This window comes from Ammospiza nelsoni, chromosome 8 (genome assembly GCF_027579445.1).
Source record: "Ammospiza nelsoni isolate bAmmNel1 chromosome 8, bAmmNel1.pri, whole genome shotgun sequence".
Lineage (NCBI taxonomy): Eukaryota > Metazoa > Chordata > Aves > Passeriformes > Passerellidae > Ammospiza > Ammospiza nelsoni.
The window spans coordinates 31498348-31525930 of record NC_080640.1 but is presented as its reverse complement, the minus strand read 5'-3'; the positions used below and the strand labels follow the sequence as shown (position 1 = coordinate 31525930).

The 27583-nt window shown below is 44.0% G+C and overlaps 1 protein-coding gene across 2 annotated transcripts in view; it reads left to right on the top strand.

Moving 5' to 3' along the window:
* Positions 1-27583, top strand: part of PRKG1 (protein kinase cGMP-dependent 1) — a 351478-nt gene that overhangs the window by 282733 nt on the left and 41162 nt on the right. For both annotated transcript variants that reach the window (XM_059477119.1, XM_059477120.1), the window contains 2 exons: positions 3019-3084; positions 10999-11073. In XM_059477119.1, the coding sequence (XP_059333102.1) occupies positions 3019-3084; positions 10999-11073 (141 nt within the window). The remainder of the gene's footprint in view (positions 1-3018; positions 3085-10998; positions 11074-27583) is intronic.

Below are 27583 nucleotides of genomic sequence, written 5' to 3'. Positions count from 1 at the left end.
TCCAAGGAGGAAAACAGATCCATGCATTTAATCCCTTAAATAACATCCTCATGTTTCCATTGGTGTGGTGGTATGTCACCCTGAATTTTTTAAGATTTTCTAAGCTTTCTGATGTTTACGTTCTTGTAACCAACTTTCTCACACTTTCTGTAAATAAATTATTGTTTTGCATTCTTTTATAGAGGAAATTTGGTAGGCTGTTGGTTTGTCCAGTGTCATTGGAGGGGTGGCACTGTCACCCTCCAATCCACTGTCACTTTTGGAAAACTATAAATGTTAGAGTCAGAAATTTAAAAACTCCCTTTTACCTTGCGTGTCTGCGCTGTGTTATTTCATGTCCTGTAGTCCTGGGAACATTTAGGAACGTGGATTTTTTGTTGCCACCTAATTCCACTGCTGAGCTAGGCAGCTGAAAAGGGCACACAAGATCTCCTGCTGGGATTTTTGGCCATTTTCCACTGCCAAGGATGTCCTGAGGGCTCCCAAATCCTCCCGTCTTGGGTTTCCCCCGCAGCAGCTGTGGCCCCTGTGCAGGTGCCCAGCCCTGGGCTGGGGGAGCTGGCACGTGCCAGGGGGTGGCACGGAGCTGGGGGCTGCAGGGGATCAGCGGTGTCCCGGGGGAATGAGGGAGCAGCCGGGGCCATGGAGCGCTCGGGGAGCGAGCGAGGCTCCACGGATGAGGAACGCGGATTTTCGGGGAGCAGCTCCGAGGAGGAGGAGGAGGAGGAGGAGGAAGGGGATGAAGGCCAGGCAGTGTCCGAGTCAGTGCTCTCCTCTCCTCCCTATGGCCACAGGGGGTGGTGGGGCACTGCCTGGAATTAGTTAATTCATTAATTAATTAATTGTCAGTAAGTTCTGTTTTACGCATTGCACTTCTAATAGCTGCTTAGTGCTCTGCTGTTGAAATAATTACTTGTATTTAATGCGCTTGTAGTAATTAAACTACCTGGTTTTTTACCATTTTTTACCATTTTTGCTAATTTTTTTAGCCTGTTTTTTTACCATTTAATGCAGTAATTACTTTTTACTTGTCATTGCACTGGTAGAAGTTACTTTTGCCTTTAAAGCTGTACATTTACTGGGAGTAACCTCTGCATTTAATACTTTGCACTGGTAGTAATTACTTGTTTCATGTATTTACTAGTAATTACTTTTTCATTTATGCTGTGCACTGGGAGTAATTACCTTGTTTTTAATGCTCTGCATTTGTAGTAACTACTGTTTCAGTTAATACCATGATTATTTGTAGCATTTAATGCCTTGCACTTCTAGTAACTTCTGTATTTAATGCCTTGCGCTTTTAGTGGTTACTTTTCCCTTCAATGCTGTGCATTTACCAGTAGTAACTTCTGTATTTAATGCCTTGCACTTTTAGTGGTTACTTTTCCCTTCAATGCTGTGCATTTACCAGTAGTAACTTCTGGGTTTAATGCTTTGCACTTGTAGTAATTATTACATTTAGTGCTGTGCCCTTATAGTAATTACTCTTGCATTTAGTGCAGTTCACGTGCAGTAGTTACTTCTTGCAATTAATGCCATGCACCTGTAGTAATTCCTTCTGCATTTAAAGCTGTGCACTTCCTAGTGGTTAATTTTCCACTGAATGCTGTGCACTGGTTGGAATTGCTCCTGGACTTGTAGTAATTACTCGTTGCACTTAATAGCATGCACCTGTAATAGAAACTTCTGCACCAAATTCTGTGCACTTATAGTAATTATTTGTTGTGTTTAATGCCACCTACTTGGAGTAGTTGATCTCTCATTTAGTGCTGGGCACTTGCTGGTGGTTGCTCTTGCTTTTAATTCCCGCTTGGTAATTTCTTTCCCAATTAATGCCTTGCACTTCCAAGGTTCCATTGGCCTTTAATGCCACAGATTTCTGTACCTCCCTGTGCTGCAGCTGCTGGCCAAAGTCACCTTCTAGAAAAGGATGGATTAATAGAAAATAACAGAAATTACAACAGTCCCTTGTGCATCTGAATACCTCATTTTCAATTTTATCCAAAATGTTGGAGCTGAGGCCCCCAATTTTATTGTATTTTCCTGGTCTGTAATCATCTAAGTATAAGACAGTAAGCAAATCATTTCTGTGATCCATAAATTTACAGGGATAAATGTCTTTTTGTGGCATCTGGGATAATGGGACAAATGTGTTGAGTTTTAATGGGAATTAGTGGACACCAACAAGTTTGAATTCTCATTTTAATGGATCAATATATTGTCAAAAGCTGGCTACAGCAACTTAATGAGGAATTCAATATTATCCTTTCTTATCCTCTCTGTATTTACCCAAGTTTTAGGAGTTAATAGGGATAATTATCCACTTCTATTCCACTACTTCTTTCTCATTGCTTTAAATTAGCACAATGTGATTTATCAGTGGGGTTAATTAGCAGGAATACACACTTAATTCCAGTCCAAATAGACTCAGAGTCAGCATTACAGCACAGGCTGGAGTATTAATGTATTTTTGCTTGCTCTGCTCTAAAAGTATGAACATGAAGAAATTAAAGTTAATTAATGATGACCTCAAAGGGACAGTGCACGGGCGTCACCCTTTTTTGACCATATTGCTGTTTTAATGCCTCCAGTCTTTAGATGGGAACTTCTATTCCTAACAGCACCTGTAAATCTGATTTTCTGCCTCACTGGAACCTAGAGTGGTGTTCCAGCCTAAATGAATGAGGGGTGTGCAAAAGAGGGGTGTAAATGACTGTAATCCACTTAACCTTTGGAACATGGAAAGGTTGGGGGAAATTGGTATAAAGCGAACCCAGAAAATGCAGCACTGACTCTTAAACACTGGAACACCAAAACAACCTGATTAAAATGAATTAAATTGATTATTTTTATAAGTCTTGGAATTCTAGTCTTTTATTAGCCTAAATGGATAATGAAAACAGCAAGGAAAAGCTGTGAAAGCCAGAAATTTGTCCTCAAAGTGCTTGGAGAGCCCCGTGTGTTGGAAATCAGAAGATTGCCATGGAAATAACTGGAGAAATGTGTTTTTTCTTGCAGGGAGGATGTCAGGACAGCCAACGTCATCGCAGCTGAAGCGGTCACTTGTCTGGTCATAGACAGAGAGTAAGTTCCTCCTTCTGCCTGGGGCTGGGGGGAAACTCCAGTTTAAGCCTTTCCCAGAGCTTAATGAGACCCTTGGATCATCTTCTCCAGAGTGGCTTCTTAATTTGGGGTGATAAAGTCACAGAATTGACGAGTGGAGGGAAGGTGCCCCTAAATCATCGAGACAAAACTCAATAGTGACAATTGGAAAACTTAACAGTGACCATTACAAAGCTCAATAGTGACAATTAGAAAAATCATCAGTGACAATTACAAATCTCAGTAGTGACTGTTAAAATCACAGAAAGTCCAAATGGAAATAAAGGAGGAGCTGGAATTACTGTGGAAATTCACAGCATTTGCTCCTGGCGAATGTTGGAGCAAGGTGTTATCCCAGTCCATTTGGAGATGGAGAGTCCTTGGGAGAAGGCCACAGCCCTACTGGGAGCTCTGTCACTAAGAGGAGATGCAGGAGGCCAGGAGAGTAAAATAATAATTTATACAGGAAGCTTGAGAGAATTAAGGGGGGTTAATCCAGGAAAAAACTCTGCCTGGATGCTCCAGTGCTGCAAGTCCAGCTGCTCTCTGAAGTTACTGGGAGTGGGATTTAAAAAATGAGATAAAAATTGAACATGATTCCTGGGCTGGTTTTGCTGTTGTGCAGCACTGGCACAGATTAGAACAAGGTATGGACACTCCCAAGATGATGGGAACTTTTCCATGGGGGATGTGCAATGGATCTGTCAAACCCACAGAGAGGGTGAATAGAATTTCACTGCCTCCCCCCATGCAGGAGCCCCAAGAAACCTGCAGGAGGGAGCCAGAAACTGTGGAATAACGATAAAAAATTGCTGATGTTGGGAAGGAAAATAAATCCATTGGATTTTTGAAGTATGTAGGACCCACCTGTGGGCCTGGAGAGCAATGTGGATAGTTGAGTGTCTGGGCAGGTCCAGGAGCTGGATCCATGATCCTTGTGGATCCCTGGAAGAAATTCTGGAGCCCCTTTTGTGTTCTGGTGAGAGATGGGATTCTGTGATCCTTTAGGGCTCATCTCCATCCCCTCAATCCTGTGGTTTATGTTATCTCACAGGCCTCCATTTCTGGAAATCCAGCGTTCTGTAGTGGCTGAGCTGGGGAAAACCTTCAGAAATCCTGATAAGTTCTGATTTATGTTAATTCATTATTAATTGCAAAATCCATGGTCTGTCCATTGAACACAAATGGGGAACACCTGAGGGCTCCTTTCTCAACCTCATAGGTAAAACCTCCACCCTTCCTTCTCATGCTGTGGGGCAAAGAGAGGAAGAAGAATTTGATAATATTTTGATAATCATTATGCTTTTAATAATTAGATAATTTAGCAATCATTAATTCATAGAAATAAAAAGCAATGAATAATTTACACTTTTTATTTTTACACTTTTGCAGCAGGTATTTTTGGTTTGCACTATGAGAGCTAAAAACCCCAAATAATTCAAGTCACCCATTCCTGATAATTTCCGAGTTCTTTCCTTGTCTCCTGTGCCTTGTCCTCAGCAGTCAGTGCCCTTGAAGTAGTGAGGAAGTACAAGTTAAATTTAAACTGATGAAGCTGTGGTTAATCTACCTCAGAGATTCTATTAACACTGTGCAATTAGCAGAGTAACACTATTTTAAAAATTCTTATTTATAGGGCAAGAAAAGTGACCCTATTGATGGCCCTATTTATAGCTCAGAGCAGGCTGTCCTGTGTCCTGGCCAGGGCTGAATTTCATGTCCCAGCTCTTCCTTAGGCTGTTATTTTATAGGAATGACAACAGCATGAGCATCATTTCATGTGGAGATAAACTCCCAGGACTTGTGGCAATTTGGGAAATTGGTTGAGGAAAAAAGAACCAATTTTTTATATCCAGACAGAGCAAATTTTTACATCTTTTGGGTTGTGGTGGTGGATGAGAACATTGAGTGACACAGGAGGCAGCAGTGGGAGCAGGGAGTGGGCGTTCCCTGCAGCTGGAATTTGTTCCCTGCAGCAGGAGGGGTGACACAAGTCACTGAGGCTGCCAAATATTTTCCTTTTCCCAGACAAGCTCTTTGCCTGATCAGATGGAACCACTGAAGCAGCAATTTCCATGCTCTGTGGGTGTCCCCATCTGAAGCAGCTCAGCAAAACCGGTGTTGCAGTTTCAAAAAAAGCAAGTGATGGGAAAAGACCTTTTCCTTAACACATGGGATTCCTGGAGAATTCCAGCCTCACTGACCAGCATCACCTGCTGGAATTATCTCCAGCAGGAGAACTCTTCCAAATTCCTTGTGGAAGGCTTCCCAAGGCATCCAAAAATCGTTCCAGTTGCCACATCTCATTAACAAAGTCACACTTTGGTGCCATAGGAAGTTATTCCTAAGGGAGTCCTGAGCCTGGCTCTGGATTTGCCAATATTCCCAGCAATTTTAGGGCTGGTTTAGCTGCTGCAGAGTTTGTAGTTTGGGGCTGAATAATATTGGAAACCTTCATCACAGGGATGAGCCAGGAACTGTGGGCAAGTTCTGTTGGAGAAGGGAATTGCTTAAGTTGAGTTGGAGAAGGGAATTGCTGAAGTTGGGTTGGAGAAGGGAATTGCTTTAGTTGGGTTTGAGAAGGAAATTTTTAAAGTTGATTTGGAGAAGGGAATTGCTGAAGTTGGGTTGGCTCTGGATTTGCCAATTTTCCCAGCAATTTTAGGTCTGATTTAGCTGCTGTAGGTTTTGTAGTTTGGGGGTGAATAATATTGGAAATTTTCATTACAGGGATGAGCCAGGAGCTGTGGGCAAGTTGAGTTGGAGAAGGGAATTGCTTAAGTTGGGTTTGAGAAGGAAATTGTTAAGGTTGGGTTTGAGAAGAGAATTGCTGAAGTTGGATTTAAGAAGGGAATTGCTTAAGTTGGGTTGGAGAAGGGAATTGCTTAAGTTGAGTTTGAGAAGAGAATTGTTTAAGCATGACAAGGGGGAATGCTTTGCCTGAAAGGATCTCTGGAATTTATAAAGTATGTATAAAATGGCTACAGGGCTGAAGCAGCAGGAGTGGGAAATACCACGAGGGAAGTCAAACTGAAGCTCATGATGGGTCTTTAATTACCAGATGATGTTGGTGCTGCCTTGCTTTTTAATTTCCTTGTGAAACAAGAGGGCTCTTCCAGTCTCAAAAACACCCCAAAGACTCCCAAAGTGTAGTACAGCTATTTTTGCCGATCTAGGAAGATCGGCAAAGTGCCTAGGAAGATTTGCAAAGTGCATTTCCAGCATCCTTTTCTGGTGTAGGAATGAGCAAAATCCTGATCTAACAGTGAAAACAACCTGCAGGAAGCATTTGTTGCATCCCATGGACTTTGTTCCCACTTGTCCTTGTCCTGAAAATATTTGTTACAAAAAGTATTGGTACTTTTCCCATCTTGCAGTTCTGTTTTTGAGTCCCTTCCTTTACTGGAATAATGAATTTCAGTGGGATTTGGTCCTTAATGCTCTAAGCCTTCCCTGTGAGGGTGGGGAGGCCCTGGCACAGATTTCCAGAGAAGCTGTGGATGCCTCTGGATCTCTGGAAGTGTCCAAGACCAGGCTGGATGGGGCTTGGAGCACTCTGGGATAATGGAAGGTGTCCCTGTCCATGGCACTGGATGGGATTTAAATTCCCTTCCAACTCAAACTTTTCTAGGAATTCTATGGTTCCCGTTGGGAGCACCATTCATTTTGGTCCTTCAAGGAAGAAAACCAAAAAATTGTGTAGTCCTACCTGGTCAGGTGTATTTGAAAGAAAGAATTTGGAATTCAGACAGGAAATACTCCAAGGAATTTCCCATTATCATCAAAATTTCAACACAGAAGAGGAGGTACAGTAATCCAGTAGGGAAAATTAAGTCAGAGGGTGACAAGGGTGAGGAAATGAAGTGACAGCCCTGTGAGGGACCACAGTAAGGCTCCAAGCTCTCTGGTGAGCTGGGATTGATTTATCCAATATTTCTCCTGCCATGGAGCACAGACCCAACCATGGGCTTATGGAATTGGCTTGGAAACTTCAACAAAATCCACACAGCATTCATGGGAATTGTGACAAACAAGGCCAGCTGGATATCTGACCATCTGAGGGAATTTGGAGAAGCTTTTGGGTACTTGAGGAGCCACACAGCTCATTGCAGTCCCAGCATTTCCTGCTGCTCAAACCTCCCCTCTGGGAACGCACATTAATATTTTACAGTGCCTCTCAGATGGCTTTAAGGCATTTTTATTTCCAAGTAGATTTTTGTTTTGTTTTGTTTTTTTTTTTTAATTTATTTACAATTCATGGACTTTCTGTCTTTAGGACTTGCCTTGACCCTACAAGATCAAGGCTGTTGTTAATGAAGTTTTTCCTGTGGTGGCACTGCAGGAATTCATCCTCTGGGAAAAGAGTTACTCTGGGAGCTGCTCGATGGTGCTGCCTCCAAATTGTTCTGAGCTTGGCCTTGTCAGAGCTCATCCTGGTGAATTTCCAGGCTCCTTGGAGGCGTTATTAGATTTGTTCCAGAAGTACATTTGGGGAAAAGTTAACAAATATGTGCTGGATTTGATGGATTGGTCCTTTAGGAACTTGTCTGTAAAAGGTCTTCTGGTAAAAATGGTGCAGACACGCCTTGAGCATCTGTTCTGTGGATCAGTTTGAATAAAGATGCACAGACAGACTTCACTTGCAGCCCCTTTGTATGGAGAGAAATCAGGAGGGAAAGGCTCCAAACTAATTCCTGACGTTTGGATCATCACTGGCACCCTCAGGGACAAGTTGGTGCCACTCTATAATTATTTTTTTTTTTTTTTTCACACCTACCTCTTGAAACTGAGAAAGTGTTTGAAAGTGTTTGTGGCTGCTCCTGAACTGTCGGAATATTTACACCGAGGTTGATTCGGGTTCATCTTTTATTTATATGGGATTTTTTTCCCCTCCATATAATTTATTTATGGTGCCAACAACGTTTTCCTGGAGCTCGGAGATTTAGCAGCACTGTGGGTGTTGGGAGGACAAAATTGTCTCATGCAAATGGAGAGAGAGAGGAGCTGATGGATCAGAGCCAGAACAACTCAAAGCCCAGCTGCTGCTGACAGAGACTTACCGAATTACCTGGAATTTACTCTAAATGCTGTTTTTCCAGATTCTTGTCTTCTTCAGCTGCACCTATCAAGAGGATGCATGATTTTTTAAGGAAACATTTTAAATATTTCAACTATTTTCTGCTTTTCCGCTTTGCATTTCCCATTTTTTCCACTTTTAATTTCCCATTTTTGTCTGTGTTTCAAAGCCTGGGTTTGGTTGTTTTTATTTTCAGGGAGAGCTGTGAGGTGTCAACAAAGGTTATTGGATCGGCCCTCCTGGCAAGGGAAATTGGAGAAAAATGAAATAAAAAAGTATTATCCTGGCATGACTGACCCCATATAAGCTGAGCCGAGCTCTTTCAGGGGAGATTTTAGGGTTTGCTGCTCTGCTGTTTCTCCCAGTCAGAGCAAAGTTTATCCATGGAGAAAATTGGTTATGAGGAGAGAATAGAAAAAACGAAGAGAAAAGGCCACGGGGAGAAAAAAACCCGAGCAGTTTCTGATTGAATTCTGGGACTGAGCTGAGACTTCAACAACGTTGAGATGAGCAATAAAAAAGGGACTCAAGTGAACTTTGATAGCTTGCCCAGTGCTAAATCTGGCTTAAAATTTTTAATAAAAATTAAGGAGTTTGGAGAAACTGTTGTTACTTCTTTCAGTGACTTTTTCTTCTTTGCTGTTTCACTGGAAAAGATTTATTTGCTTTGCCAAAAAAAGGAGGTTTTTAACCCTGCCACATTTTCCTGAGCAAACCAAGCCTAAATCACAAATTAAGCCTTAGGTTATGTCTTGTGGCCTTCCAGGATGATGTTACTGTGTTAATTCATTGCCTAAATACCTGTTTGGGGTGAAATTAGGCATTAACAGCCCAATCCTGCTTTTGTTTCATTGTTACCTTGCAAGGTTTGGCTTCATCCTGTGGCACATTCCCAGCAGCAGGAAGATAAAACTTGAGGTGCTGAAGGAGCTGAGTTGTTCCTATTTTCATTGCTGAGCAAGGAATTTGGGGTTGAAAAGTTACTCCCATTATTAACATGTCCTAATAATAAAAATATTAGTAATTAGATTGGGTAAAACCCACTAACACGAGTTTATACGAGAGCAAAGGGTTTGTGCCTTCTCTTCCTCATTAATGAATTAATTAATTTGCTTGCAAAAATGATTTCTTTGATTGTATTATTTAAAATATAATTAATTAAGTGGAGTGAAAGACTGGGGAAGTTGGTGTGGGCAGAGGGCATTTCCTGAGCTGTAATTCCCAGCAGAGAATCCCAGGATGGGTCAGTTTGGAAGGGCACACAGTGGGCACCTGGTGGCACCTCCCTGCTCCAGCAATGTCAGAGCACAGGGTTGTGTGCACACAGCTCTGGAATAGCCCCAGAGAGGGGAATTCCTCTGGAAAAGCCCTTCCAGCAGCTCAAGATCCAATCCAGCTCTCCCAGTTGTCACCTTCTGCCCCACAGTGATGGGGAAAATCTGGCTTTTTCCAACAGGATAATTGTGCCTCCCTTGGTTCTGCTCTATCTCCACACATCCATGGGGTGCATTCATAGGGTCAGACATCTCCTGAAGGACCCTCTGGGGACTGTCAGTGTGTCTGAGCCACCCAGGGTCCCACTGTTCCCATCCCAGGAACACTGATTATCCCAGCTCACCCCGTGCCTGGCAGGACACTGCGTTTCCCCAGCTGCCCTGGATTTCCCTCACCTGCTCAGTGCCATTCATTCTCTTTGATCCTACAAATCCTCCTTGAGAAAGCACCATATTAAACATCCTCTTCTTGTTCCTTATGTCAGAAATGTGGCTTTTTCTTTTATTTTTTTCAATGTTTCAGGTTTTTTTTTTTGTCAACTTAGAGCAATTCCTTTTCTTCAGCTCTGTGTTTCATGCCTCAGGAGTGTCAGGAGCACAGAAGAATTGCAGGATTTTCATTTGTGAGGCTGTGACATTAAGGCAGAGATCAGTCAAGAGACTCTGGCTTGCAGCAGTTCATCTTTTCAAATTCTTCTTCCTTGGAAAAAAGCAAACCTGCTTTTTTCAGACAGACCCACTGGGAATACTGGAATTGGGTAGTAGAAAGTAGGCTTGTCACCTGGAATATTTTTTTTCAAGGCATTGACTGATTTCAATTGGTAATTTCTGGTTTTTCATGGAATCCCAGAATGGTTTGGAATGGAAGGGATATTAAGGGTCATCCTGTGCCACCTCTGCCATGGGCAGGGCCACCTTCCACTGTCCCAGGGTTCTCCAAGCCCTGTCCAGCCTGGCCTTGGGCACTGCCAGGGGTCCAAGAGCAGCCACAGCTGCTCTGGGAATTCTATGCCAGGGTCTGCCCACCCTCCCAGGGAACAATTCCATCCCAATATCCAACCTGAATTCCCTCTCTTTCAGTTTGAACCCCCTTTGACATGTTTTTGGATGCTTTTTCTCTGAAGATGAGAAAGCTGGGATCCAGAAATGAAAATTTCACTTTGGAAGCAGAGGGATTTACAGGGTTCCTGGTTGGAGGACAGGGATGTGATGGTTGAGGTGCCCCCACCAGCCACATTTATTCTAAAACTTCTACTGGAGGGTGAAAACCTTCAGCAGCCATTTCAGTGGGCTGGATAAATAATTTTGGATCTTCTTGGCATTGGTTTCTGCATCTCCAGCATTCCTGAGGCCTGGGCCTGGTGGGTCACCAGCATTGAGATCCAGTCCCATTGCTGCCAAAAAGCCACACTGGATTGCTTGGCTCCCAGGTGGAGTCTCTTCGGGTTCAGTGGTGGACCTGCTGGGACTGGATGATCTTCAGTGTGTTTTCCAACCTTGGTGATTCTGTGATTTTCCTCTCAAAGAGTGCTTTTGTCTTTACAGCTCCTTCAAGCACCTGATCGGGGGCCTGGATGACGTCTCCAACAAAGCCTATGAGGATGCAGAAGCAAAAGCAAAGTAAGTGCTCAGCATCAAGTCTCAAACTTCTGTTTGTTGAATTCCACTGGAATTCCCAAAAAATCCCTCATTGTTCTCCGTGCAATAATGCCAAAGAGCTTAAAAAGGAGAGATTCCTCCTGCGGATGGAGGAATTTTCCTCCTCGTGTCTCCCTGGTTCTCCCCATGAATATGGAGATGGGTCTCCTCCAAAGCCAGGTGGTCCCAAGGTCCTGCTCAATCACAATATTTGAATCCAGAAATCCTCTTGAAATATGGATATGAGAAACACATTGTGAGGTGAGAAACTCCAGATCTTGGAATTGCACTTGAGGGAATTGTCGTTGAGGGAATTGTCAATGAGGGAATTGTTGTTGAAGGCATTTCATTTCTTTAGAGAGCTCTGACCTTTCTCAAATACCTTCCAAAGTCAAACATGTTCTGAGACAAAGGATGGGCAGTGGAATTTGTCATTTGAGGATAAAAGCTAGAGCTGCCTTGATGTGAAGCAGTATATTCATCTGAAGTCCACAATAAATATTCATTCCTTTCAGAAGGGAGATGTAGAGTATTAGATTAAAATATTTTTAAACTCCCACACTTTTTATTAATTCTTGAGCTGCAATTTGATTTTAATCTGTAGTCTTTGAGCTCTGATTCTATCCCAATGATTAAAGCTTTTCAAGAGGATCCTGTTCTTCTTTGGGAGATGCTCAATATCAACCAAACACAATTAAAAGGCAGAAGTTGTTGAAAAGAAAATTAAATTTGCTCTATACAAAATTTCTTTACTTTTGCTCCCTCCTAATTATTTTGCTTTTATGGGGATTTTTTTCATAGCACATTAATGAAGGGGGGAAGTGTTTTCTCAAAGTCAAATGCTCCGAGTGACTGCTTAAATTGCAGATTCCAATGGGGTTATACATAGAAACTTCTCATTAAACCACAGGGGTTGGAATGGTGTCTGCTGAAGGTATTGGGCACCTCTGTTGAGGGAAGTGAGAATTCCCCATTAAGTATTGATTAAAAATAACTCTTGGTCTGTTTCAGAAACTAAGATCCATCTCAAAAGTCTTCAGTTCATTAGCAAAACTCGTTAATCCTGCAAAATACCCGTAGATTATTTCTCTTTTCTTATGTTTGAGTGATGTTTGAAATGTTATATTTAATTAATTTTAAGGTGTTAAAAGGGTTGCATTTTGGATTGGAATAATATTTTTCTGCCTCAGATCAAATGTAAGATTCCTTCTTATAAAGAGTTCCATTAAAAAGGTTAAATTCCCTAAATTCTTTTTGACCCAATTAAAAAGATGGGAGACTGTCAACTTCCTTTACCATCCCCTCCCCCAAAAAAGGGGGTTTGGGGCATGGAATGCTTCACATAGATGATCCCAAATATCCTAGGGTCATTCAGTTATTATTTTGTATTAATTTTGGAGTGTTTCTATTTGGGTTATATTGATTTCCATCAGAGCAGAAGGGAAGAAAACATTGGGAATAACACTGGGGAATTTTGGGTTGGGTCATAAACAATGTCATGGTCACAGAAGGTTTTTGAAGGTGCCACCACAACCCATTAGCACCAAGAAAAATGTGCCCTTCCCACATCTATAATTTAAGATCTATTCTTGAGTATTTATTATCCCAGGAACATCGGGGATGCAGTTTGAGGAGATTTTGATGGTAGTTCAGAGAATTTTAGGATCTGCTGTACAATGTGGGGGAAGCTGCAGTTTGGGACCTCTTTGGAAGAAACTCTTCCTTTTGGAAGCCACTGGGTTTTGGCCTTCACATTTTGGAGCTTTCATCTGCTCCAGTCCTTCTAATGCCAAGTGTTTCATCCCAATGGAAGGGCAGGGCCCTGCTGAGGGAGGAATTGTTCCCTAAAAGGCTGAACCAATTCATTTTGATAGCAACTTTTTTATCTTTAAAGTCAGAGGCCCATGCTGGAGCCCTGTCACTGCAGAGTGGGGGTGACAGTGACATTATTGTCACATCTTGACATTTTGCCTCAGACAGACCAGGAAGGATCAGTGTTGTCTGCCTGGAAAAACATCCAAAAAAAGGAATGCCCTATTGATAAATAGAGTATTGAGCAATTAAATTCCATATTCCTGTTTGCTGGGCTCCTTGAAAACCAGCAGAAGGATGGATAGAGGCAGGAAAAATTGTAAAGTTCTTTGAGGAGAGATCCCAGAAGAATTGTGAGCCCTTCCAGAAAGTTTTGGTGTTCCAGAGGCAAAACTCTTTGGGAGAAAAGTCTCCTTGGCAGCAAGTTTAACCTGGATTCCTTTGCAAGCAGCAGTTAATTAGCTCCAGCTAATTGTCCTTTAAGGGCCTGTTTTTTCCAAGGGGAGGTTTGTGGTAGGGAAGAACTGGGAACATAAAACGTGGGCAGGTTTGTGAGGCTTTATGCAAATCCCATGGAATGTTTTTGCTCGTCTTTTTTTAGCTCCCATCTCCTTTTCAGAGCTCACTGCCAGCTGGGAAAAGGCCTTGGGATGCCTCCTGTGGATCAAATGGATCAGGATGACCAAGGCCAGCTTGGGCAGGATTGGTGTAATAGGAGGTGGAAGAGGTTGGGCTTTGAGGTCTCTTCCAATCCAAACCATTTTAGGACTGTAAATGCTTACAAAATTAGTGGCACTGGGGTTTTTTTCCCATTTTCATGCTGGAGCACATCCCTGGAGTCACAGAGCTCAGGGCATGGCTGAGAGGATGTTAGGCAGAAGTTACAGGCTTGGAATATCTTTCCATGTATCCATCTGTCCTCCAGGCCTGGAAGAGCTGAGCTATTTATTGAGTTTATTCTTATTTTAGAGGCATTTTCCTGCTTTTTGTCAGCTTGGGGTTGGCAGTTCCCTTTAATTTCCATCCTTGGTGTTCCCTCTCTTAAACCAGCAATTGCAGACATGTCATCTGTGAGACCAAGATTTTAATTGTAGGCTATGATTTTAATTATAGGATTGTGCAGACTATAATATGAATTATAATATTCTACCCCTTGAATGTATTCAAATGACTTAATGAATTAGTTAACTAATGGATATTATAGTTGCCTCATAAAAAGTGAAGGAGAGAGGAAAATTTGCTTCATGTTTTGAGGAAATGGGAGTCCTGAAGACTCCCAGTGTCCCAGGGCCAGGGCCAGCCACAGTGGCATTTAGGGCATGAAGCAGATGCCCAAATCATCAGGATTATCTCAGTGTAGGTTGCTTCCAGATGGAGCCACTCCAGCAGCTTCCATAAATCCAGGAGGACGCAGGAGCGTGGCTTCTGCTGCAGCTGGTGGTGCCAAGTGGGGCGAGGTTCAGTGACCCCCTTTGCTCAGGGCACGCCAATCCCTCCTGCTGGGCTCATCCCAACCTGGGAACTCTGGCATTGATCCTGTGCAATTATTGGACCCTTACCAAGGCTGCAGAGGTTCCTCTCTATCTGGTGGTACAGCCACACCACTGAGGTGTCCCTTGTCACCCAGCTGGGACAGCTGGCACTGCCTGGCTGTGCCCAGCCGAGCACAGCCCCCAGATCACTGTCCCAGTGCTCCCATCACATTCCCAGCTGGCTCCCAGTGCCCATCTCCTGTGCCAGCAGGGCTTGGGATTGATCCCCAGCTGAAGCCTTGGTGCCTTGAGAAGGCTGCCCTAGAGCAGAGGCTGGACAGAGTTAAAGAATAAAGCAGGGATTTATTAAAAGGATCTCCTCCATGGATCCACCTTGGGCAGCACAAGAGCCCAGCCAGGGCTGCACCCAAGGTGAACCAAAATGGGCACAAAATGGACACCTGGTCACGGGGTCTGTCACTTTGATCAGTTCTGCTCCATTTGCATATTGGAGTTAATTGTCCAATTACAGCTTTAGGTTATGAAGTCCCACCCTTCTCATATTTCTGTCTTCACCATTGTTTATACTTTTTGGCCTGGAGGTTGTAACAGTTGTCCTTGGTCTCAGGTTGGAAAAGGATTGTTTTGTCTAACTAGCCTGTGAAGAGAACTTGCTGACACTCCATATGAAGCTCAGGGTTACACACTAAGGCAGCACAGAATCTGAAAAATATCAAAACTAAGACTTAAGGCATCAGCCTGGACTCTAGTGCCTTCATGCTGTTGCTCCAAGCTCTCTGCAGGTTGTTCTGACTGTACTTCTCCCTTGTTTTATTTCCCATCCCAGCTGTATGGCAGCCCTGGGGGAATGTCTGGATACTCACAGCCAAAATCAGCTGCTTTTCCCAGGGCTCGAGGGAACAGGAACCTTTATTTAGTGTATGATGCCTTTCCATGTCCTTGCAGCCCCAGAGCCCTTCATCTTTCTGGAGCTGTGTTTTAATGAAGAGCTTCATTAACAGCTGGACTCAGAGGTCTGAGAGCTCTTTTCCAACCTGAATGATTCTATCCAAACCTTTTTTTTCAGTCCCCTTTCCTAGTCCTCTTTTTCAGTCCTTGATATGTCCTTTTATTCACCTTACACCCCCTCTCTCACTCCATTTATTCATAAAAAAGCATCCCAGTAGTTCATTGACTTAATTTTGCTGCAGAGGGTGGTTATGAATATTTTTCCCTTTTATATACCTATGGAAATGAAACAATATAAAAGTATAGAGATATCTAAGGAAAAGAAATAAAGGTTAAGAGGAGAGAGAGTAGAGGAAAGATCCCACCATCCAGAAATGAGAGTTGGTTGTTGCAATTTTGGTGTCTGTAGGTCCAAGTGATGGTCACAGTCTTGATCCACTGAGGATGAGGAAACACTGAGGCTGGATTGGCCCTTCAGCTCCATAAAAAGGAGCAGAAACCAGCCTTTTTTCATGGAAACTCCTGTTTTGGTGTGATGGAAAACCTTAGGAAAGCTTTGCCTGCAGATGCTGTCTCTGCAGGTCTCTGTTCAGCCTGCTGGGTTGGACATCCAGCCAGCCCTGGGGTTGTGTGGCTAAAACAGCCCTGAGTGTTAGAGAAGAATGGTTTTATTTTGTTTATAAACACAGCTGAGATAGATTTTAACCCCTGACAGAAGGGAAATGGGCAGAGTTAGCATTCCAAAATGGGAGCTGCCAGTTAATGAGGATGATTTAGTGAGGACCTGACTTGGTGCTGGGCTGGAAGACTTTGGCTGTAATAATCCACCACGGCATGGGATGTCATTTTTCCTGCAAGAGACAATATTTGCTGGCTTTGCAGCCTCATGGAGCTGTGCTGAGGGGCTCCATCCCCCTCTGTGTCCCTCGTTCCCTGAATTAGGGACCATCTGGGAAGCAGCTTTTGCCTCGGCTATCCGTGGTGCCAGACTGGGGAGAAATCCTGTGGGAAGTGCAAAAAGCTGGCAAAAAGCTCCTCAGGGCTATAAAAAGCAGAGGTTGCAGTAATTTCTTTTAAGCTGTGTAAATAATTAAAACCCTTCTCCTCTCTGGTGAGGGCTGTGTGGAAGCAACAACTGATCATTGATACCTGCTCTGTTTGTGTGAGCTGCAACATTTAATATTCAGAAAAACTGAGTTTTTAGGTGGCATTATTTGGCCTCTAATATGGAAGAGCTTTTTCTCTTCCTGCTGGAGAGTTTTGCTTTTCCCAGCATTCAGCCTTAAATAATTTGTCATTCCATCCTGAAGCCACTGCTAGTTTGTATCCAGCTCTGTCACATTTTCCTGATTGCTGTAATAAATAGGGCTGGAATTAGAAAACATCTCAGAAATCATTTGAAAATGTGAGAGCCCAGCAAGAGAGCACGCAGGGTGATGTCCCTAAGTGAAGGTAACTGCTAAATATGACTTTGTTTATTGAGGGGGACTTGCTGTTTGTTTGCAGACTTGAATTATTCACACAGAGACCACACCAGGCAGACTTGGTGGCTGCTTCCCTCTGGAGAAAGAGCACTGGGAATGCTCTGTCACCCACCAGGGATTTGTATATGACCTTTTGAAAGCCAGGTTGTTTTATTTAGGTAATAATCTCTGTGCTCTCCCCTTGCTCTGCTGACCTTTGGATGTGATAATGGCATGTCAGATGGTGTGGAAAAGTCAGTGCCTCTAAAATGTGCTGCTCTTCCAACAGCTGGCTGCATTTCTTTATGGAATTGGGGTTGTCCTCTTTGTTTTATGGAATTAAAGCTGTACTGAGGAAGGAAAACTGCAGCAGAAATCAATCATCCCTAGGATAACAAATCCCAGAGGGAGCAGAAATGCAATGTGGACACCTCCACACCAGCTGCATGTGGTGGAAACATTTGATGGTCTGTGCCTTGGATATATCAACCATTCCTGTGGCATGGATGGGAATCCTTCTCCCAGGAGCTGCTGGGAATACTCTGCTAATCCCAGAGCTCTGTGCTGTGCTGGCTTGGTGCTTCAACCAGAAACCTTGGCCAGTTTTGGGGGGATCGAGGCAAAGGCAGCATTAAAACATTTCCATGCACCCCTGGTGGTGTAAATTGGTTGTCCAGCACATTTTGGAGCTGTCCTGAGGGTTTATCTAAACAGCTTTTAGGGATTACACCACTGCAAGATGGGTTATTTCTGTCCCAGTGTTATCTGCTGACTTAAATAACAGGGAGGCACTTGAACAAAATATGTAATCCAAATAAAAGTGAGTGATTCTGCTGCTACAGGGAAACAGTGATTTTGGAACTGCTGGGAACAGGTGTGAGATCATTTGTGCCTTTCCCAGAGCTGCAGTTCTGTGTTAGTCCAGTTCTGCTTGGCTGTGCCTCAGCAGCTCCAACCTCACTTTTATATCTAAGAGTTTGTAAGAGAAAGGAAAGAAGAAGTAGAGCCAGTGAGAGATGAAGGGCAGAAGTTTTGCTGGTGCTGGTACCCAGGGAAGGTCTGGCAGGACCCAGAGGGAAGCACCAGGGCTGGAGGTGGGACAGTGTTGTCTCCCTGATGTCAAATTATCTTGGCAAAGGCATTGCCAGATAAAGAAGTTTCTTCCCATTCACCCAAAAAGCTTCCCAGGCCAGGATTTATGGGAGTTGTTCCAAGGTTTGGGAATGCTGGTTGTTTTAACTCAGGGAGAGGGGAAGTAGAGGGTGGAGGTTCCTGTTTCAAAATGAGTGAATATTTATTGTTCTCCCTGCTAACATCAGTGAGTGTGGTACCCAAAAAGTGCCCAGCAAATTCAGCTGACCCCAGGACAGAAATTGTGTCACACTGGGAGATGAAATTCAATCACCCAACTGTGAAATGGAAGAATTTAATCCCACTTTAAGTGAAAAACACAGTGTAGCTTTAACTCTAAAGCTACTGCAGACATCTCCATCTCACCAAAACAGCTGAGCTGCCCTTTTTCATCTTCTTTGTAGAAAACAATCACTCTTCCTGAGGGCTCACATTGCTGTCCATACACAGCTTCCAGTGCAAATGTAGTCCCTATTCCACTCAGGATTTCTACCCTCATCTCCTCCTTACCTGGAGAGGGACTGGGGACAAGGGATGGAGGGACAGGACGCAGGGAATGGCTTCAAAATGACAGAATGGAAATTTAGATGGGATATTGGGAATTAGGAATTGTTCCCTGGGAGGGTGAGCAGGCCCTGGCACAGGGTGCCCCTGGATCCCTGGCAGTGCCCAAGGCCAGGCTGGAAAAACCTGGGACAGTGGAAGGTATCCCTGCCCATGGCAGGGGTGGCACTGGATGATCCTTAATATCCCTTCCATTCCAAACCATTCTGGGATTCAAGGAAAGGATTCTAGGTCTGTGCCTTTCCTGCTTCCACCTGTGGGACTATTATGACTATTATTATTACTATTACTATTATTACTATTACTATTATTATTATTACTATTATTATTTTTTTCTCACGTGCTTGTTTGCAGCACTTGGGATGACAGAATGGTTTAGGTTGGAAGGGACCTTAAAACCCATCCAGTTCCATGGGCTAGGACGCTTTCCACTAATCCCAGGTTGCTCCAAGTGCATCCAGCCTGGCCTTGGAGCAGATTTAGGGCATCCCAAACCCCTCACTGGACAGTGCACTTGGTTTTCCTGGCTGTGCTCTGCTCCACTTACATTGATTTTCCCTCAGTTGCATTTGCTCCCTTTTCTCTGTGTCTCACTGAACGCTCCATGAAATTATTTGAGAAGTGTTGAGCTCTAAATCTTTAAATCATCTGAAAAAAAAAAAAAAAAGTGAAGAAAAAAGAAAGGAAGGACAGTTGTCATGATTTAGCTGATCCCACAGTTTCTGCAGAGGTATAACAAGATGAAACATCAGAAATATAGATAAGATGACATTGTGAATATGTGTGAGAGCTCAGTGCCTGTAAACCTTGAAAGAAGAGATGAAAGCCTGATCTAGCCCATTATGTTGGACATTAATGTAAAACTGCCTGGAGGTTTTTAATGGGGCTTTTGTTATTAAATTTCTGATGCGAGTTAAATACCCCTCATTCGTGGATGTATTTAAAATTCATTTTAGTGATGGCAGTGAGGTGTTCCTGGCTCTGTCTGCTCAGCAAAGCAGCACAGGGAGATGTGTTTGAGCCCTTTCTTTGCTATCTCTTGGTTTCCTGTCATTTCCTGTACAATTGTTGGGTTGCTCTGTAGAAAACATCAAATAACATCATTTATTGATCACAGAGCGAGGGATTAGAGTGATACCATGAGCATCAAAGTGTGCAATTGGAATCTGCTCAGCTGTTGATGATCTGTGTTAAACAACTGTGCCTTACCTCCCTCAAGCCCTTCAGAGCTCCAGGTCCTGATCTGAGTCTGTCACAGACAGGTAGAGAAATTATCAAAGAAAAGCCTCATAAAATTAAGCTAAATTAATAGCTGGCCTGTCACTTCTAAGTAGTTTGCAAGTTCTCATGTAAAAACAATCTGAGGAATGAGAGCTTGTTAACACAACAATCTATTCCTAGGGTCTAAAATACGTGCATCTGTATAAACAATAAGATCTGTCTCATAAGAATCAGTAGAGAAAGTATGTAAACTAATGAGAAATACAGAAGTTTGATAGATATGCAAAATACCATGCACCAGCCAATGTGGATGTATTATCAACAAATAAGATTTGACACAATGCCTTCTGATAATCCTATAAAATATGAGCCACACAATAACAATCTGGCTTTTCCTTCATGAAGATAATGGAGTCTTGGCTAACTTATTACAACATTAGTCATGGATTAAATCTCAGTGCTGGGTGCATTTCCATCCCAAGGTGCATTCCTCACACAGGGATTCTTATTCCTTCAGCCCTTTGGAGGCTGCCCCTGTACAGGAGTGATCTCATTCCTCTTGGAGGGCAGCATGGAATCCCCATGGCTCAGAACTCTTTGAGGAGCCCCAAATGGGAGCAGGGCTGACAGCAGCCCAGGCCAGGGCTCGGACTCTTGGAACACACAGGGAAATTGTCAGGGAGTCCCTGCAGATGCTGGCTTGGCACAAAACTAAAAGTCTCCACTTTGGAACATCAGCCGTGCCCTTAAATTCCCCCACTTCCAGCATCCCACTTCCAAAGCTGCAGTTTGGCTTTGAAAGCTGTTTTACCAACCCCACTGCTCCAAATCATCCTTTTAATAAGGATGCAGGAGCTGAGTTGTCATATTTTGCATCTGGGTCAGATTCAGACATGAAAATATTTAAGAGTTGAGCAAGTGCTTAGTGAGGACGTGACCTCCTGCTTGGGAAAACAGCAGATCCAGGAGAAAATGCTGCTCCAAGGCTTTTGCTCCCTGCTGCTCACACGTGCCCTTGCTAAGTATTGAAGCTGACATTTAGAGGAAAAAGGATTTGCTCTCATGTTTTATGGTTGCAAAGGGTAAAGTCCTGCAGGAGTGAGCCTTGCACCGGTCACAGATCACACTCAGCGCTTCCCAAAGTCCCCTGAGAATTAAATATATTCCTATTAAATATGAATATTAAATAATAATTTGAAATATATGAGATTTAGCTGGGTTTAGTTGGTTTTAGCTGGTTTTTCTTGCAATCAGCTAAAACTCTGGTAATTTGAACTTCTTTTCACTGAGTTTGGGAAATGCAGCAGCAAAATGAAGAATATTTCCTCCCGTTTCTATTTGTGTTTCAACCTCTCCATTGTTTCCCAGGCATGCAGGTTTTTATCAGTGCCTTATTATCCAACTCCTTGTAAATGGAGAAACCACTCAGACTTCTCAGGAGAGCCAGGAGAGGGTAAAGGCTGGGAACAAGTAGTGCTGTACCTTCCCTTTGCTGGTGGGTTGCTGATGGTTTGAGGTGGGAGTCTCTCCACTCAAGTGTCCTTTTATGTGAATCTCTTTGCATGGCTTCAAGCATTTTGCAAATTGTTTTAAACACAGCTGGGGGGAAGAAATTCAAATATTTGTTTGACCTGCAGCATCTCCTGTGCAGTTATACAGAGGAGGTGAGAATAAGAGAGCTGAGCTTGGGGGGTGCCAGGGGCTGCTTTGCTCAAAAACTCAACAGGAGCTGCTGCAGTGAATTCTCCTTTTGAGTCAGTGAGGGTTGGATGGCACAGCCTGGCTTGGAAATGAAAATAATTGCAAACAACTCAGCTGTTTGAAAGTTTTCCTAATTTTCCTCAAGTTTCAGTGGATGCCATTACTTAGGAAAAGAACATTTCTAGTAGTGGGCATCACTCCTTCTGCTGCAGGGGCTCAGGAGAGGCTGATCTGTGCCACCCCTTTGGAGAAGGCACAACAGGGATGCCAAAGGATTTGCAAATGGCATTGAAAATGTCTCTAGAAAAAAAAAGACTCAATTATATTTTATTATGGCCTTCTAAAAACTCTCCATGGCTTGGAATAGATTACAGTCCCAGCAGTATTTCTCTCCCATTTCCAGTGTTCTTATTGGGAAGAATCCTACTGTCATGTTGGACTCTAATTGCTAATTTCAAAGTGATAATTTTCAATCAACTTGGAGTCCTTCAATTTAAAAAAACCCCTTTCACTGTTAAAAAATAAAATTATCCAAGACCACTTCCAAGATACACCCAAAAGCATCCAGCCTGCTCTTTCCTCAGAAACCTATTTTTACAGTTCTTTGTACACAGAACTTCAATCCTTGTGCCAATGCTCATTTACAATTATGAACTCCACCTGAGAAGGTCCTAAATTAGTGGGTTTTGCCCCATTCCCACATTGCAAAGCTCCAGTGTTGAGAGATGAGAATCCAAAGTGACTTGGGGTGATTTGGGGGAGTCAGGATCAGACCTGTGAATGAAGAGTTTGGGTTTTGCTGCCTCTTAAACTGAATAATGCAGAAAACAGCCCAACTTCAGCAAGTGGGATTAACCTCTTCAAATTGGGATGGTTGGGGGAGTCAGGATAAGACCTATAAACAAGGAGCTGGTGTTTTGCTGCCTCCAAAACTGAATAATGCAGAAAACAGCTCAACTTCAGCAAGTGGGATCAACATCTTCAAGCTAGGGTGATTGGTGGAGTTAGGATCAGACCCGTGAATGAGAAGTTGGGGTTTTGCTGCCTCTAAAACTGAATAATCCAGAAAATAGCTCAGTTTCCAGCAGTAGGATCAATCTCTTCAAATTAGGATGACTGGGGGAATCAGGATCAGACCTGTGAATGAGGAGCTGAGGTTTTGCTGTCTCCAAAACAGAATAATCCAGAAAACAGCTCAGTTTCCAAAAGTAGGATCAACCTCTTCAAAATGGGGTGATTTGGGCAGTCAGGATCAGACCTGTGAATGAGAAGTTGGGGTTTTGCTGCCTCCAAAATGAATAATCCAGAAAACAGCTCAGTTTCCAAAAGTGGGATAAGCCTCTTCAAAATGGGGTGATTTGGGCAGTCAGGATCAAACCTATAAACGAGGAGCTCAGGTTTTGCTGCCTCCAAAACTGAATAATGCAGAAAACAGCTCGTTTTCCAGAAGTGGGACCCTTCCCAGTGAGTCTGGGCATTATCATTTGTGTGCCATCTCTTTATTTGATAAGGTGCAGCCTTATCTGGCTCTGCCCTTAGAAATGCCCAGTGCCCATTAGTGATATTTATTTGTCCAATAAAACACAACATTGCCAGCTTGGACCTGTTCATTTGTATTTTTTACACTTCTGCTCTTTACTCTCAGTTTCTATGGGAACCTGGGCTGTTAGAGCAGTGGGGAATAAAGAGATGAGGAGAAGTCTTGGAAAACACAACTCTGTTTCTCCTCTGAATTGGCAGGCACAAACACTCAGCTTAGATCCAAATAAACTGGGAAAGGAGCAATCAAGGCAGGAGAGTTGATAATCATCAAGTCCCTCCTTGCTGAAACATTTTCTGCTTGGAAAATCCAGGTGGGATGCTGAAAAGCTGGGATTGAGGAGGAGATAACAGGTTGTAGTGCTTGACTTTATGGCTATTTTAGTGCAGAGTGCTCCAGTGCAAGTGAAAATTTTATCAAAGCCCTCTCTTTTTGGTGCAATTAATTACAGCTGATGAGGTGGAAATGGGGTTCATGTAAAATTTTGTATATGAGAAGCACACTGCAGGTCCCCCATTCCAGGGGATCCTTCAGGATCTGCTGCTTCTCTCAGTGGTTAATGCAGATGGGCTGAAATAGTGAGCAGGAAATAATTAGGAAAATCCCCTTAAGGACATTGCTTGCAGCACCATGATGGGAATTCTGGACAAGATGCTGGGCTCAATGATCTGACAAGTCTTTTCCAACATAAATGATTCCGTGTTTGCACTTCAGCCTGACTGGGAAGGATGTGGGTGCCATGCTCTGAATGCAGAGTGTCAACAAGGTGAAGATGAATTTTTCATCTTCCAAGAGGTCTGTGTTTAAAATCCAGCAGATTTGGTGAGGATATAGACAACAAAAAGGCTTTTGAAACAGTTGGCCCAGAGCAGCTGTGGCTACCCCTGGGTCCCTGCAAATGTCCAAGGCCAGGTTGGAGCAGCCTGGGACAGTGGAAGGTGTCCCTGTCCATGGCAGGGGTGGCACTGGGTGGGCTTTCAAGTGTCTTCCAAACCATTCCATGATTCTGGGATTTCAGCAGAGTCATTTGCTCAATACCAGCAGAGCTTCTGATGTTGGAGGCTCCTGTTTTCTGCAGCCCTTGGGCTGCAATTGGCTCATCCTCCCATCCCTGAATCCAGGGGAGGGGTTTGGAGCCCTGGCAGCTTTGGAAATACCACAGCTGAAGCCTCAAAATCCACTCTGCTTAAAAATAAACAGAGAACCACATTTTTGCGCCTTAATAAGCTAAAACATTGGCACCTACTTAAAAAGGCAGTTTTGATTTAGTCCTGAGGGATGCAGACACTCCTAATCCCCATGTATAGCTTACAAAGGAGCTCTGCCCCCCCTTGCCTTGCCTGGTGTTAATCAGGCTGAGGTGCCTGACAGGAAAATCGCACAGAATTAAGTTTGTTTGGTGCAGAGCTGAGTTCAGGCCTCTCCTGATTCGTTTTCAGTCAAAGGGAAGCTCATCTGAAAGCTCCACTGCTAATTCCAGGAAAGGAAGGAGGCATTAAGGCTCTCCTGGGAGTTTCAAGTGACAGCAGAGCCATTAGCAGAGGGGAAGTGCAGGAAGATGATCTTTATCAGAAACTACATATTTGGCTGTAGAGCTCAACCCCAGCAATCACTGTTTACCCCTTGGTTAAGGATTGTTTTATTACATTTAAAAAGAAATGTTTCTGGGTTTCTCATCCTCTCAGTGAGCAGCAGGTAGAGTTTGGGTGTTCATTAAAGATGCTGACAGAGTAAAACCTACTTGTAAAGGAAAAGATGATCCCCTTTGAAGATAGAAATGGGCTTTTGGAAAGGTTTTGTTTAGACTGGAGAAGTCTAAACGAAGGTTTTGTTTAAACTGGAGGAGTCACTGCAGAAGTGAAGGCCTTTATAAAAAGTCTCAATTTTTCTTGGGAATATCTTCAGGCACTGGAAAGCCACAATTAGAGCTTCTCTTCAGGCTGAATAATCCAAACTGTCCCAGCCCTTCCTCCCTGCAGAGCTGCTCCTTCCCTCTGCTCATCCTGGTGCCTGCTCTGGACTTGCTCCAACAGTTCAAATCCTTGCTGTGATCTGAGTTTTGTCTGGAATGCTCACACAAAGGGATCATCCCCTTGGAAGGGCTGAGATTTCTGCTGGGAAAGCACAAGGAGGGTGAGTTTGGTGTGCAACATTCTGCTCCTTCTTGTAAAACCTTTCCAGGAGCTCCTGTGAACCCACCAGAATATTCCAGGGAATATCACCACATGTTTGCTCTGCTTTTTCACATTCTTCCTGTTCTCCTGAGGAGAAAAATGAGGCTTTGACCTGATCCCAGACATCCCAGAGATGATCTGCCCCAGGGCACATCTCCAGTGTATCTTCAATTTCCACATCAGGAAATAGATCTGAAGAGAGGAAATTAGTTAACCAAAATTCCTAAAAAAACAGGTCTGTTATCATCCTGCCCTCTCCCATCTTCTGGGAACAACTGGCACAGAAGGACACCAAGTGGGAAAAGCTTCACCTGCAGAATTATTTCCCATGTAAGGAGCTAACACTGGGTCTTTATAGCGTAGAATTAAGCTGGAAAATCAGGTATTTAATGTGGAAGAGTTCCTAGAGCAGGGCATGTTCAGCATGATCCCAGATATTAAACAGTCAGATAGTCCAAAAACCCCTGAATTTTAGTGAAATGATGTCTCCCTTTACTAAATACATCTTGAAAATGGTGAATTGTGGGCAATTTTCAGGCTGGAGAGTCCCAGCTTGCTCAGCCATGACTCCTGTGGTGCTGTAGTTTGTATAAAGCTAAATTTTGTTTTCCTGCTGCTTTCCTGGTGATCCTTCTTCTAGCCCATCCTTCATTCCATCCTTCTTCTAGCCCATCAGCATGGAGCTGATGCTTTCCTGTGGTTATTTTGAGAGGAATTGTCATCCCAGAGCCTGGTTTTGGCATTGGAAGTTTGGATTATTTTTTTCTATCTCTGTTTGATTTCATCTTTATTGGGAAAGCACTGAGGTGCTTCTGCCAGGCTCTTCCCAAGGTCCTTCTGCAGCTCATTTTGGTTCCCTCTGTTTCTTTTCTGCTGCTCTGAGTGGCTGAGTGTTCACAGAAAGCTTTTAGGAACCTTTATTCATCTGAATTTTGACTCCATCAAGCAGCAGCAGCCTCAATGTCAGGGTTACAGGTGGTGGCCTCCTGCTCACCAGAGCAGTTCTTTCTCCATGAAAAACCTCTCCTTTTGTCTCCTGGCAGCTTTGTGTCTTCAATGGCCTTTGCTGGGGAACATTCTGAGAGAACTTTTGGAAACCACACAGAATCTGCTGAGCAGACCAACCTTAAGTGTGACCCTTTCAGGAACTGCTATAAGTCCCATTGTGGGAGACAATAAATCAATTTTATTCTACTCTTGGTGCAAGTTTTCACTAAAAAAGATACAGGAATACAAGCCAGAGGTCCCCAGGTCAGCTCTGCAAGATTGTCACAAAATCCCAGGGATAACTAAGGCTGGAAAATCCCTGCCAGCCCATGGAGCCCCAGCTGTGCCCAGTGCCCACCTTGTCCCCAGCCCAGAGCACTGAGTGCCACCTCCAGCCCTGCCTGGGACACCTGCAGGGCTGGGCACTGCAAAGCTCCCTGGGCAGCCCCTGACAAGGCCTGGAATTGAATTCCAAAATGGAATGAGAGAACTGGGATTGTGGGTGTGGAGTTTGAACAGAAGTGTGTGATACCACATGGTGGAAAATTTAGAGTTTAAGGTTTTAGAATATAGTAATATACATAAACAAGATGGAGGTTTCAGGGCAGAGGCTGGTCCTTCTTCTTCACCTTCTTCTCCATGGGTTTGGGTGGTTTTGTGTAACTGGATAAGAAAGTCTGCATTGCAGGTCATGGGTGGTTGGTTATTGATTTAAAAGTAAAAATAATTCAGGTGTCATTTCTTAATTGGACAGTTTATCCTTAAAAGGCCTTGTAGAGAGAGAGATGCAGCTCCATTTTTAGTTTGTTACAGTGAAGTTCTGTAGAACTCTGGGTTTGTGGACTGTGACATAGATAAGAACTAATTGACCCTTTGCATGCAGAAATTGCTGCTGCTGTCCCAGCTGAGCCTCCCCTGGCCCAGCCTGAGGCCCTTTCCCCTTGTCCTGTCCCTGTTCCCTGGCAGCACAGCCCGACCCCCCCTGGCTGTCCCCTCCTGGCAGGGAGTTGTGCAGAGCCACAAGGGCCCCCTGAGCCTCCTTTGCTCCAGGCTCAGCCCCTTGCCAGCTCCCTCAGCCCCTCCTGGGGCTCCATTCCCTGGCCTGGACACGCTCCAGCCCCTCCAGGGCTCTCTGGCCAGGAGGGCCCAGAACTGGACACAGCCCTGGAGGTGCCTGAGCAGGGCCAGCCCATGGGACAGGCCCTGCCCTGGCCTGTGGCCACCTCATGGCTGGCACACCCAGGCCCCGTTGGCCTCGTGCCCCCTGGGCACCCCTGGGCTCCTGCCCAGCCCTGGCACAGCCCCCAGGGCCTTTCCCCAGGGCCCTTTCCAGCCCCTGTGCCCAGCCTGGAGCTGCAGGGCCTGGGCTGAGCCAGGGCAGGACCCAGCACTTGGCCTTGCTGAACCTCAGCCCATGGATCCAGCCTGTCCTGGTCCCTCTGCAGATCCCTCCAGCAC